The sequence below is a fragment of the Propithecus coquereli genome, unplaced genomic scaffold, assembly GCF_000956105.1.
Source record: "Propithecus coquereli isolate 6110/MARCELLA unplaced genomic scaffold, Pcoq_1.0 Scaffold42, whole genome shotgun sequence".
NCBI lineage: Eukaryota > Metazoa > Chordata > Mammalia > Primates > Indriidae > Propithecus > Propithecus coquereli.
This window is the reverse complement of record NW_012149952.1, coordinates 6,412,557-6,425,896: the sequence shown is the minus strand read 5'-3', so window position 1 is coordinate 6,425,896 and position 13,340 is coordinate 6,412,557. Positions and strand designations below refer to the sequence as shown.

Here is a 13,340-nt window from a genome sequence, read left to right as displayed (position 1 = left end):
AAAATGTAGGCCGCAGATGAGATATACCCGAAGGCCAAACGCCCATGACCAGGTAAGCAAAACTTATGTCATCCTTATTTCCCCCAAAATTCTCTCTCTAATCATAAACACAGAACGTAAGTTTTACGTCCTTGTCAGCATGCTTCAGTGAAATGAAACCAATCGACTATAGACAATAAGCTTAAACAGCTGTTTGCCTTTAAAAGAACAATAATTTATAACAGCCAATCAAGAAAAAGGTGAAAATACTTCCTCCTCTGTGCTTTATAAACTGTGCTGTAACTGCTATAAGGTGAGCTGCTTATCACTTGGTTTGAAGTATCCTGGATCGTGATCTGTACTTTCTTTTACTGTATGACAATAAACTTTTAAATTTTTCCTAACTTAATCTGATTTTATTTTTGACGAAACAAAAGGAAAATGCTTTCCCTTGACTCTCTCTCTTCCCATGGGAATGTAGGTGTGGTGGTGGTCGAACTTCAACCATATAGATTTTTTAAATACCACAGGACAGAGGTCAGCAAACTTTTTCTATAAAGTGCCAGACAGTAAATATATTAGGCTTTCCAGGACTTAAGGCCTCTGTCCCAACTACTCAGCTCTGCCACTGACTCATAAAAGCAACCATAGACAGTACATAAACAAATGCAGTGGCTGTGTTCCAATAAAACTTTATTTTCAACAGTCAGTGGACCAGATTTGGCCCACAGATAGTAGTTTGCCAATGCTTGCCCTAGGAGATAAATGGCAGTGCAACAAAATCGAAGGAACCTGGATCCTGGATGACTGCATGGAGTAGGGCTGCCCCACCAGCATAAACTGTTCTCCTCTAGACTGTTACATGAGAGAGAAATAAACTTGTATATTGTCTGAGGCCTTGTATTTTTTTAGTTTCTTTGTTATAGCAGCTTATCCTGTATACCCTGATACAGTGAAAGAGATTTACAGTATGTGCAGAATAAAAGCCCATAAATGAAACCAAGGAGTATGCAAACTAGAAGAATCTAAATATTGTGGTGTCAAAATGAAAGGAGAACTTCAAGTAAAAGGAATTAGTCAAAATTGGTTAAGTAAGATAAGAACTAAATGTCCACTGGATTGGATAATGTGGACATTGCTGCTGACCTTGGGGAGAGTAGTTTCAATCAAGTAGCAGGAGTGATTATAGCAGGTTATGGAGGGATTGAGGGTAAGGACTACTCTTTGTAAAATCCGGATGAGAAAGGAAGAAAAAGGTGGTATTCTGAGGAAGTCAGAGGGTCAAGAAGAAGTATTATAGAACAGAAAGACTTAAACATATTTATCATTTGAGGGGAGGTAACCAGTAAAGAGGAAGAGGCTGAAGATAAGAGAAAAAGAGAATAAATGATAGAGAAGGGTTCCTAATGAAACAGAAGTGAATAAGAGCAGAGTAAAGCCAGGGTTTTTTAACTTGACTGTGTATCAGAACCACCTGGAGGGCTTGTCAAAACACAAACTGCTAGGCCCCATCCCACACCTTTCTGATTAACTAGGTGTGGGGTAGGGCCTGAGAATTTGCATTTCTAACAAGTTCCCAGGTAATGCTGATGCTGGAGAACCATACTTTGAGAACCACTACAGTAGAGATGAAGTAAGGATGGGTATGGATATAAATAAGTTTATAGGTGAAGGGTGAAAGGACAAGAAGTTGAGAGGTGTAAGGCAAGGCCATAGGAGGTGGAGTTGTCTGCTAAGATTAAGAGGAACACAGAGCTAACAAAAGGCTTGAAGGTTTAAAATGTCCTTGAGGATAGGAGAAAGAGCTGCCCAAGGATAATGAAAAGACTGAACAGCCCAACAGTGATCATAAATCATATCGGCATGGCCACAGTCTAAGCTTGTGACTTTTCCCCCCAGCACTAATCAGTCCTACTGAGGTGTAAGAAAGGAAAAAGTGGATGGTATCATTGGTCAATGATTGTAATTTTGCCCAGACAGGTCAGAGGTATGAGAAATTGAAAGTGAATCACTTAGGTCATTAAGTCTAGGATCCAGTTGGATAAGAAAGCAAGTTTCAGATAGTTAAGTATTATTCTTGAAAAGCACATTCTAACAAGTATGATTATATTGCAAATATTTTAGAGTTTTAGGACACAGTAAATTCTCTTCATAAATACTTGTTCTGTAAATCTAAAACGATATGAAAATTCTGTAGCTAAATTACTCTCACTTTAGTCCAGAAAGACTATTTCATATTTTTTCTCTGTCAGCCACCATTGTTTTTTTTTTCATGTGTGCTGTTTTTAAGTCACTCTCTCAGTTCTCAAAACTCTCTGAATTGCAATAGATCTCTCCTTCACTAACCTAGCCACTAGTGATTTCACCAGTGCTCAAATGAAGCATGTGTCCTCTTACCTTTTTCTCATAATCCCTTTAAAATAATTTTTTAAAACTTTGGGATCCTCTCATATTTTAATCATATATTTTGTGCTTTTAATTAATCGTAAATTTAAATAAGTTAGTAAGTAGAAAATGTTTACCATTTTATGAGATAAAGATGAAAATTGATATTAAAATGTTTCACTCTGTGATTTGATAAAAATCTTAAAGAAATCCAATTATATTCTTAATAAATCAGCATTCTGAATTTAGAATATCCCAACAAAGGCCAAAATATATCATTTTAAAAGCCAAATCTCACCTTTAATAGAAATATTAATAAGACAGAGAAGCCTGGGCACGGTGGCTCACACCTGTAATCCTAGCACTCTGGGAGGCCAAGGCGGGAGGATTGCTTGAGGTCAGGAGTTTGAGACCAGCCTCAGCAAGAGTGAGACCCCTGTCTCTACTAAAAATAGAAAAAATTAGCCTGGCGTGGTGGCGCGTGCCTGTAGTCCCACCTACTTGGGAGGCTGAGGCAGAAGGATTGCTTGAGCCCAGGAGTTTGAGGTTGCTATGAGCTAGGCTGACACCATGGCACTCTAGCCCAGGCAACAGAGTGAGGCTCTATCTCAAAAAAAAAAAAAAAGAGAGAGAGAGAAAGAGGAATCACAGACTTAAGGTACCCCAATTAGTTATTAAAGGAGGCTTCTCCAAAAATATTATTGCGATTTATTCCTTTGTTTGATACTCCAGGTTACACTACAGGTCAACATATCATACTAAGATTAGGAATGGGTGGGGAATGTTCTGTAAAGTGGGGAAAGGGCTATTCTAAACATAGATTCATTCTCAGACCAGTTTTAGAAAATAGTACAAATGAAAATAAGGGACCTGGAAATTGATTCCCGTAAAACTGTATAGCCCTTGGACAGAATCTACAGGGGCTACCATACCCCAGTTTGAAGACCAATGGATTAATGATATCATAATAAATTGACTACTATTTATTATCTACTACCAAATGCAATGATAGGTAGTTTACATATATTATCTCTAATCCTTCACGACCCTATGCTATAAGCACTGCCTTATCTTCATTTTACAAATGAGGAAACTGAGGCTTAATGCAGTTAAATGATTTGCCCAAGATTTTATAGCCATCAAGTGGGGAATCTGAACCCAAATCTGACTCAAAGCTCATGCTCTTTTTAAATCACATTGCATACATCTCTTACCTTTAGAACATCAGTGGGATTGGCTATAGCGGAAGATATCACACCTGACACCACCCCACAGATCATATTAATTAGAAGAGTTTCATCTGTAAAAAGGAAAAAAAAGGAAAGGTCTGTTTGTATTAGGCACCAGTTTCTGAGAGCAGAGTACTGAGCTATAAGAAGAAAAGAAGCTTGTTTAGAGACATGACTTTAGAAATGAACTACAAAGCTTATGAAAATTAAAAAAACTCAAATATTTCTAGATCCCAAGTCAGTACTAAAATATATAAAAATTGTAAAATATAATTTCTTAAAAAAATCATTAATTCTGAAGGACACTAGAACATGTCCTATTCTTCTACATAACATGTCAATACCCCACATGAATTCAGAATGTGGTATTTCCCCTTCAAACATCTAAAAAACATGATTTTTTTTTTTTAAGTCTTGTTCTGGATAATCGTCAACTCTAAAGATTCAGAAACTGAACATTAAAAGATAAAATCTTATGTCTAATACAAAAAAGTTATCTAAATATATCTAAATATTGGCCAGGCACAGTGGCTCACACCTGTATACCCAGCATTTTGGGAGGCTGAGGCAAGAGGATTGCTTGAGGCCAGGAGTTCAAGACCAGGCTGGGCCACATAGCAAGTCCTCACCTCTATGAAATATTTAAAAATTAGTCAGGTGTGGTAGCATACACCTGTAGTCCTAGCTACTTGGAGGCTGAGGATCACTTGAGCCCAGGAGTTCGAGGCTACAGTGAGCTATGATCATGCTACTGCACTCCAGCCTGGGTGATGGAGTAAGACTCTGTCTCTAAAATAAAAATAAATGAATAAATTTAAAATTAATTTTGACAGGCCTTAATTCTCTCCTGGTCTCTGTTAATTTACAGAAGGCTTCTTTAGTTGAATGTGAAAAAAACATCATTTAGAACTAAATTCCCTCAGCCAGAAAAAAGAAACCACAGAGCATATTATTCTACAATGAAAATTGTATCTTCAAAATTATTCCTTCAAAATTATATCTTCAAAATCTTCAAAATTATATCCTCCTCACCATGAAGAGCCTACAAATAGAAACTAAATAAACCCAAGCAAAGAATCCATGAAAGAAAATTATTTTACAAAGAGGTAGAAGGAAACCCTTCAGGATTCCCAAAGAGGAGGCTCCAGAAAAAGCTGATTTAGGACAATAAAGTGATTCAAAGGACATTACCAACTGAACGGCTCTCCAGCTGTCCCCAACCATCCAACAGCCCCAGTCCTATGGTAATATAACCATTTAGTACAGCATCAGACTAGAAATGCTGCAGCAGCGAATAGAGTGACACATGATAATGCTGAATGTGGGTAAGGTGGCCATAGGTACATTAGGATCTAGAATATAACAGCCTACAATTATTTTACCTAACAAAAGCTTATCAAAATTGGCAGCTAGAAAATGTCTTATAGTTGAAGTACTCTTATTGATGAGGATAGTATTAATTTTCTGGACAAGATTCCTCTGTGTTTCTTCTGGGATGATCAGATGCCTTTTTTTTTTTTTTTGATAAGAAAAGAGACAAATTTGAAGAGCAGTTCAACCATTTTTTACCTTGCAAGGATTTATCCCAAGTTAAGACAAGCTCACTTTGTCCCTGCAGTGATTGTCCTCCATTCTCAGGCATCCTTTGATGAACACTTCTCATTAAGCATGATTTCAACAATCCAAAGGGAGTACCTCAAAAGAGGGTGAGTATACTGACCTTCCAAACGTTCTACAAATAATCGCTTTAAGCTTTGGTAAATCCCAATTTTAATGGTGCCATATGATGCCTGTCTTAGTAAAGCAGGAGCAATTCTGCCAAAAAAAAAAAGAGAAAGAAAGAAAAGTTAATTATACTAAACATGCACTTGCAGATTTTATATACCTAGACAGCCTATCATTTCCGTTACCTATCTCATCCCACACAACTGCATAATACAACTTTTTGCAAGCACCCATGAGACATTTATCAAGACAGCGCACACTCTAGGTCATAAAACAAACCTCAACAAATTTAAAAGAATTGAAATCATTGAGACCATATGGTTCTCTCATCATAATGGAATCAAACCAGAAATCAATAAGGAAAATCCTCAAACACTTGGAAATAAAACACACTTCTAAGCAATCCATTGGTCAGAGGAAGTCTCAAAGGAAATTTGAAAAATACACAGACCTGAATGGAAATAAAAACTCCACCTATTAAAATATATGAGATGCAGCCAAAGCAGAGCTGAGGGAAATTTATAGCACAAAATGCTTAAATTAGAAAAGACGGAAAGTCTCAAATCAGTAATCTTAAGTTCCTACCTAAGGAAACTATAAAAAGAAGAACAAAATAAACTCAAAGCAAGCAGAAGGAAGAAAATAATAAAGAGCACAAATTAATGAAATTGAAAACAGGAAAACAGAAAAATCAATGAAACAAAAAGTTGGCTCTTTGAAAAAAAAGTCAATAAAACTGATAAACCTCTAGCAAGACTCATAAAAAGATAGAAAATACAAATCACCAATAATAGGAATGAAATAGGGAACAGCGCTACAAATCCTGTAATCCTGTAGCCATTATTAGCCTGTAAGGATAATTAAGAGGATACTATAGACAACTTTATACTCATAAATTCAACAATTTTAAAGAAATGAACTGATTCCTTGAAAATAGCAAACTACCAAAACTCAACTAAGATAAAATGGATAATCTGAATAAGTCTCATAACCATTGCAATGGACTGAAGGTTTGTATCTTTCCAAAATTCATCTGTTCAAATCCTAACCCCTCATCACAATGGTATTAGGAGGTGGGGCCTTTGGGAGGTGATTAAGTCATGAGAGTAAAGCCCTCATGAATGGGATTAATGCCCTTACAAAAGGGATCACATAGAGCTCTCTTGATCTCTTTCTGCCATGTGAGGATACAATGAAAAGTCTTGGCAGTCTAAGCCCTCAATAGAACCCAACTATACTGGCACCCTGATCTCAGACTTCCAGCCTCTAGAACTGTGAGAACTCAATTTCTGTTGTTTATAAGCCACCCAGTCTATGGTACTTGGTTATAGCAGACCAAACAAAGATAACCATTAAAGAATTTGAATTCATAATTTAAAAGTTCCCAAAAAAGAAGTCTCCAGGCCCGGATAATTTCACTGGGGAATTCTACAAAACATTTAAAGAATTAACATCTGTCTTACACAATCTCTTTCAGAAAACACAAGAGGGGATGCTTCCCAACTCATTTTGGCTAGTATTATTACCCTGATACCAAAACCAGACAAAAATAGTACAAAAAAGAAAAACTACAGACCACTATTTCTCATGAACTTAGATGAAAAAATCCTTAATATTAGCAAATTCAATCCAGCAATATATAGAAATAATTATATACCACTACCCACCTAATAGAGATTTTTAAAAAATCAACTTCTACTTCCTAACAGTTGCAGATACATGTTTAATTCTATCAACGAGGAGGTACTAGAGCCAAGATATCACCCTATTTAAGTTCTCCTTTAAACTGGAGATGTTCTCACTCATACCTTCTTTGAGATTCTTCCAAATTGCAGAACTATACTTTAGGGGGTATAAATAGAAAGCGGCAATACAAACAGTTAGAATTTTAAAATGATGACTAAATATGCATATTTCTGATTTTATTGCTTGCTATCAGAAAAAAATCTTGTGATTATCCATGCTGATGAAAGAACAAGGTGAAACAGACAATCCACAAATCACCTTGCTTCAGGACATATTACTTGATTTCTTCCCCAAGAAAATTATCTTTTAAATTAAGTCTAACTTATTTTAACAATAAAATTGGAGTCTGTTCTCTGAGCAATAAACTGGTAGCCTCGATGCAGGAGTGGCCTAGGAAAATGGCAGCAGATAAACTACAAACTGGACAATAACCACAAACTTATGGCTAATCAAAAATTGACCAAAAGAAGATGGGTCTCCCTCTCTATTATTCTTTATTTTCTGTTTATACTGCCAGAATAATATTTCTTTAAAGAGGAAAATTTTAGAGTAAGTCAGTATTTGCCAACTCAGGAAGAATATCACAAAAATATATACAATTAATTGGTGCTGCTATTAACAGTGGCTATTGATGACTCTCAGGAAAGCAAGATGATATACCCATTTTACCATCTTGCTGCATACCCATGCTGCAACGATATACCCATTTTAAAATGTATCATTCATAGCCAAATGAACACAAATCCAAAACTCAAGACTTGCAAGCAGGTGAAATATAAACCGACACACATCAATACTGAATTACAAGTTGAAATGGTAAATATGAAGGGTACAAACTAGCAGACAGCTGAAATATATGACTTCTTTAAAAAACACTTCTGTTCATGAAATAAGGAAAGAATCCAGTCTTACCCTGAATACAGTGCCAATACACCTTCTTCTTTATAGATTCGGAACAAGGCATGAAACATCCCTCTATATTTTATCTCTTTAAAACGGACATCAATGCTTTGGCCTTGAACCTGAAGTCGTGTTTTGGTAAGATCCACAGGGAACGTTCCTATGAAGGGACACACTCATTTTTAAATATTTCAAAAGAGTCACAGTTAAGTTTTGGCTAAATATAAGCCAATGACAATATATGAAACATAAGACAAAATTCTTCTTACAACACACAGAAGATCTCTATTAGAATATGAGTGTCAGAGGACAAGAGTTGTATGTATTAAAGTGAAATCTACTATACTGTATATAGGCAGCACCATTTGACCCACAGTATACATGAAACTGTGATATAATAAAGTGCTTTAAGATTGTCCTAATTATACTGTAAATGCAAAATAATTTAAATGTTTTTGTTTCATCTGTAGCATACAATCTGACATTTAGTAGTCTCTTTCCTGCCCCCTGCTACCTCACCTCTCCCTCGTAAAATCTCCCCAAATTTTCACAAAGATAAGAATACATGAGATTGCTGCTCAAGACACTCTTATATACTATTACAAAGTTTAGTGCTTTTTTTCTTTTTATTTGTTTACAAAAAACAAATAGTTCCCTAATATTATGAAAGATATTGGCAAAGTCCTATTTGGTTGTACTCATCCTGGTTCCTTAGGTAATTCAGGACTAATACCAGCAGAGGGCTTGGAGGGAAAATTTCTTAAACCAAACCTCTTTCTCTGTGTCAACACATAGAAGCGGTCATTACATTGACAAAATATATTTCAAGGACTATTTCAAGCTCTAAAACTAACAAGGAGATTATGTAGCTCTGGTCACCAGTGATCTGAATGTCACAACACCAGAGCATATACCAAGAAAGTTGACGAAGACTGGTGGATTGTAGTCATTTATGAATAGTTTAGGAAAGAGAAAATCTGGAAGATGAAAAGTCACAATCTAAAAATATTTCTGAATTAAAATCAAATAGAGAAGAATCTTGTCTGATCTTGGTAGTATGTTTTCTTCTAAAAATGGGATAGAGGTTTGAAAAAAAGAAGTTTGGATACTTACTAAGAGATTTATAAACAATTTAGCATAAAAGAAAGACCATTAGTACAGGAATATAACAGAAACGTCTATCATATCCAACTCCCTCTATATTTTCAGGTATATTACTTAAGCCTAGCAAATTAACAAATCACTAAACTACAAAAAAAGCTTCCTAAATTTGACTTAACTTCATTTGCCATACCATTAATAGTACTTTCTTTAAAATATTATTTGATAGCTTTGAAACAATAACTTATTTTTATTTTATTTTTTAGAGACAGGGTCTCACTCTGTCACCCAGGCTGGAGTGCTGTGGCCCAATCATAGCTCACTGGAAACTTCAACTCCTGGGCTCATGCAATCCTCTTACTTCAGCCTCCCAAGTAGCAGGGACTACAGGCACACGCAACCACGCCTGGCTAATTTTTATAATTTTTTAAATTTTTTTTGTAGAAACAGGGTCTCACTATGTTGCCCAGGCTGATCTAAAACTCCTGGGCTGAAGCAATCCTCCTGCCTCAGCCTCCCAAAGCACTAGGATTACATGCATGAGCCACCACGCCTGGCAATACAATAATTTTTAGAACAAACAGGGTGAGCTTCTTTTCATTTTTTCTCTAGTTTTCACCAAAAATAACTGTCGCCATACCTTACCATCTGTACTATAAAATGCAGATTTGTCATTTTTCACATTCTTACCAAACTCAGCAACAATAGAGGCAAGGCCACCATAAACAAAGGGTTTCCAATTCAGACCAGACATCTCATGGCTTACAGTGGCACTTTTCTGGTGCTAAAAAATAAACACAAATCAGAACAATGCACAAGAGTGAGGAGCATTTGTTAGTGTCTGATCATATAATTTAGATGAACAAAACTGACAAGTAAAACAGATGTAGAGGAGAAACCCCACCAAGTGGAATGACACAAAATGGGGAATTCTGTTTTATGTGCTGGATGATCATGAATTTGTTCTTTACTACCATTCTGTAGAGGTAGGCGTGCAATTCACTCAAAGATCAGCCTGTGCCCTTCATTCTCTCTAGTTTCTTTAATATTATACTCATCCCAACCCAAAAAAGAGGCTTCAGTCCATCCAGCACACCCAACTCAGACATTTAACTAGACAATTACAAGTGAAGGAACCTGGAAATCAAATTATATAGGCTGAGGCATCTCATAAAAGCAGTTCATGGTATTCAGTTAGCTTGATTCAAGTGCAAAGCACAGGCTCCTACCACTATCCTCTCATATTCTTAGCCCTTTCTTGTCTCCACTAAACTGTAGAATTTTCATTCATCTAGCTACTTCTAGCTATATACAACTTTGCTCCTCGACTAGGCCAAGGCTAAGCTAAGCACCTTTTCACCTTCCTTCGGGTCCCCGGAAGAATGATAGCAATATGGATGATGTCTCTCTTCTTCCTGACATTTAACGTATATCCATCTAGTGAATCTCCTTTTCCTTCCCCCTGGCCCTTTAAAATGCATACAGACAAATACTGTTATTCTTTTATGTTGTTTTTTTAATAAATGTATTGTGCTCCCAGCCTCCTTTTCCTCCTTTCCCATCCCATCCCCATTAGACCTGTCATCTTCAATCTTTTCAGCTTTCCTCTTTTTCTGTTGCTCTCAGCTCTTTCGCTCTTGGATTTTATTTTTTCCATAGCTCCGTCCTCTAGGCCAGTGGTTTTCAAATTTAGCATGTACCAGGATCATCTAGATTACCGGGCCTCTCCCCCAGCGTTTCTGATTGGTGGTCCGGCCCAGAGAATTTGCAAGCTCCCAAATAATGCTGATGCTTCCACACTTGGGAACTACTGCTCTAGGCATCACCTACTAAATCATGGTCCACCTGAAAGTAATATATTTTCTCAGCATGAACTCTCAGATTTCCTTTAAATATTCCTGCTTCAGAGCTTCACAGTATGTATACTTCTCAATTTCAAAAGTAATCTCCGAGTGGTTTGTGGTCAGGAATGAAAACTACTTAAATTCAAATCCTAACTCCAGATTCAAATCCTGACTCTACCACTTACTAGTTCTGTGGCCTTGGGCAAGTTACTTAACCTCTCTCTATGCCACCATTTTCTGAACTGTAAAATGGGACTAATAATAAAAAACTATATCATAGGGTTGTTGTGAAAGTTAAATAATATATGTGGAACACCTAGAAAAGTGCCTGGCCTACCTCAATAACTGTTAGCTAATTATCATTATTACATTTTTGAAAATTTAAGTACCCAAATTTACATTCTAACAGATATTCCTTGCTGCCCACCTCCCCGATTGCCCAATTTGGGGTTAGTGACTTTGAGTCACAGTATCTCTGTAGACGAGATAAGGTTTTGCTTTATTTCCACAAAAGGAATTCTCTGTACCTAAGCAAAGAACAATTTTTCAGAGACAACAACAAACATGCAGACAAATGTTTTAGTTACAGGCCACAAAAATAATGATGGAAACTTCCTTTCAAGCATAGTACATACAGACTCTGGAACAGATAGCCTTTTTGGAGGAAAGTTGTTGAAAGGAATTCTAAAAAGCAAAGTAGGAATAGGCACTTCAAATATCAACTGCAGTTTGAAATAAGGCTCTTGAATACTAAATACTATCTTATCAACATTTTTAGCTATGTCCACATTTTAGGATTTGAATTGAGAGTAAAACATGATACATATGGTGAGAGAGTAGGGATGGAAAAGCGGGACTATGGCATACCCCCTCTCTAAGCCTGTGGGGAAAAAATTCACTTTTCATTCACAAATTTAGAGATTACCCAAAATAGTCTGTAGACTGCTGTGCTTCTCTCCAGAACTTTCTTGACAACTTCTTCCAATTCTTTTCATTACAGAGAAAGCCTCCATCAGAACTTTACTACCTGCTGCCAAGCCTTTTAATAAGGAGGATGTGCTCAAGGTCCAGGGAGCAACAAAGAATCAGTGGAAGGCAGGGAGCAGAGCCATAGCAGGAAGCAGAAAGACCAGTCACTGAATCTAACACCAGTTAGCCCAGTGGTTCCCTGATGAAGTTTTCACAATTTTGAGGTGAAATAAAAAAAAGGCACATGGTGCCTTTTTTCAGCTAAATGTATTTAATTTAAGGACTATCCATTATTAGGAGAGCATATTCTTCTTACTCTTGGAGCACTGAAAACATCATCTTTCTTGTATGAAATGATAATAGTAGTTGGCAGTTGATTTTATTTAGCATTTTTGCTTGGTAAAATAAGACCGACTATCCTATATTTATGCCCCCTCCCCACACTCACATTTAAATTTTAATGGCCCATGAAATCCAAAAGTGTGGGGACCACGGGCCGAATCCAATATTGCCACTACCATCATCTCCCCACCCCCATCTGATAGTTAAATCTCCTTCACTCCAATGTTAGGAAAGAATCTTATGAAGAAATCCTGTATCATCTTTGATTAGATCTGATTTTAGACAGTCCTTCATATTCAGCCAAAAGTCAGTCTTCCTCTAATTTGTACCCAGTCTTTGGAGGCAATATTCAACAAACTTATTCATTTTTTCCCTAGGGGAGTTCTTCAAATATTTAAAGACAGCTATCATGTCCTCCTGTATCTTATCTTTCTCGGGCTAAATATCCATGATCATTTTCTTCATTCTATATATTATACTTCAATTATTACAGCTGAAAATTGCAATCACTTTTTTGGGGGCCATATCACACTACTGAATCATTAACTTGCCAGCTGAAACCTCTGAGTCTCTTACGTAAGGCTGTATACATGCATGCATGTTACACTGCATCTATTTTTCAAGTGTGCAATATTTTTTGAACCTTCATTTATTTCTTCTGTATCTTAATCTCAGGCATAACAATAACGACTAGGATGAGATTTATCTTCTAGTTGCCCCATGTTGTTTCCTCTCCTAATTAAGTTAAGATCCCTGAGGGCAGATACCATATCTGACAGTATTTTTAATAACCCCCAGAACAACCTGCACAGAATTGAGTACACGTCCATTAAATACTTAGTTGGTTTTCCAGTGTGATGTCCTTTACCTATGCATGCAGCCTGTATGTGAAAGACTATAGAGGAACCCAGGAAGGTAACTTGCTGGGCTGGGCCAATGCTACACACCCCTGCACATGACACTCTCCTGATCCCCAGATAATATCTGCCTATGAATCTTCTTCCCTTGCTTTTGTTGCAGAGCATTACTTATGTAAAATACCCCAAGCCCTCTAAAAATTATTTTAACTTATAGGGGCTAACCCCAGATATGGGTAAAAAGGAGAGAGGTCATATCTAAG

General features: G+C 36.7%; 1 protein-coding gene across 3 annotated transcripts in view; it reads right to left on the bottom strand.

Annotated features, from left to right (window-relative positions):
• SLC25A14 (solute carrier family 25 (mitochondrial carrier, brain), member 14) overlaps positions 1-13,340 on the bottom strand; it is a 33,068-nt gene that overhangs the window by 18,115 nt on the left and 1,613 nt on the right. For all 3 annotated transcript variants that reach the window (XM_012653270.1, XM_012653271.1, XM_012653272.1), the window contains 4 exons: positions 9,756-9,849; positions 7,977-8,124; positions 5,314-5,408; positions 3,579-3,664 (listed from right to left, as the gene is read on the bottom strand). In XM_012653270.1, the coding sequence (XP_012508724.1) occupies positions 3,579-3,664; positions 5,314-5,408; positions 7,977-8,124; positions 9,756-9,849 (423 nt within the window). The remainder of the gene's footprint in view (positions 1-3,578; positions 3,665-5,313; positions 5,409-7,976; positions 8,125-9,755; positions 9,850-13,340) is intronic.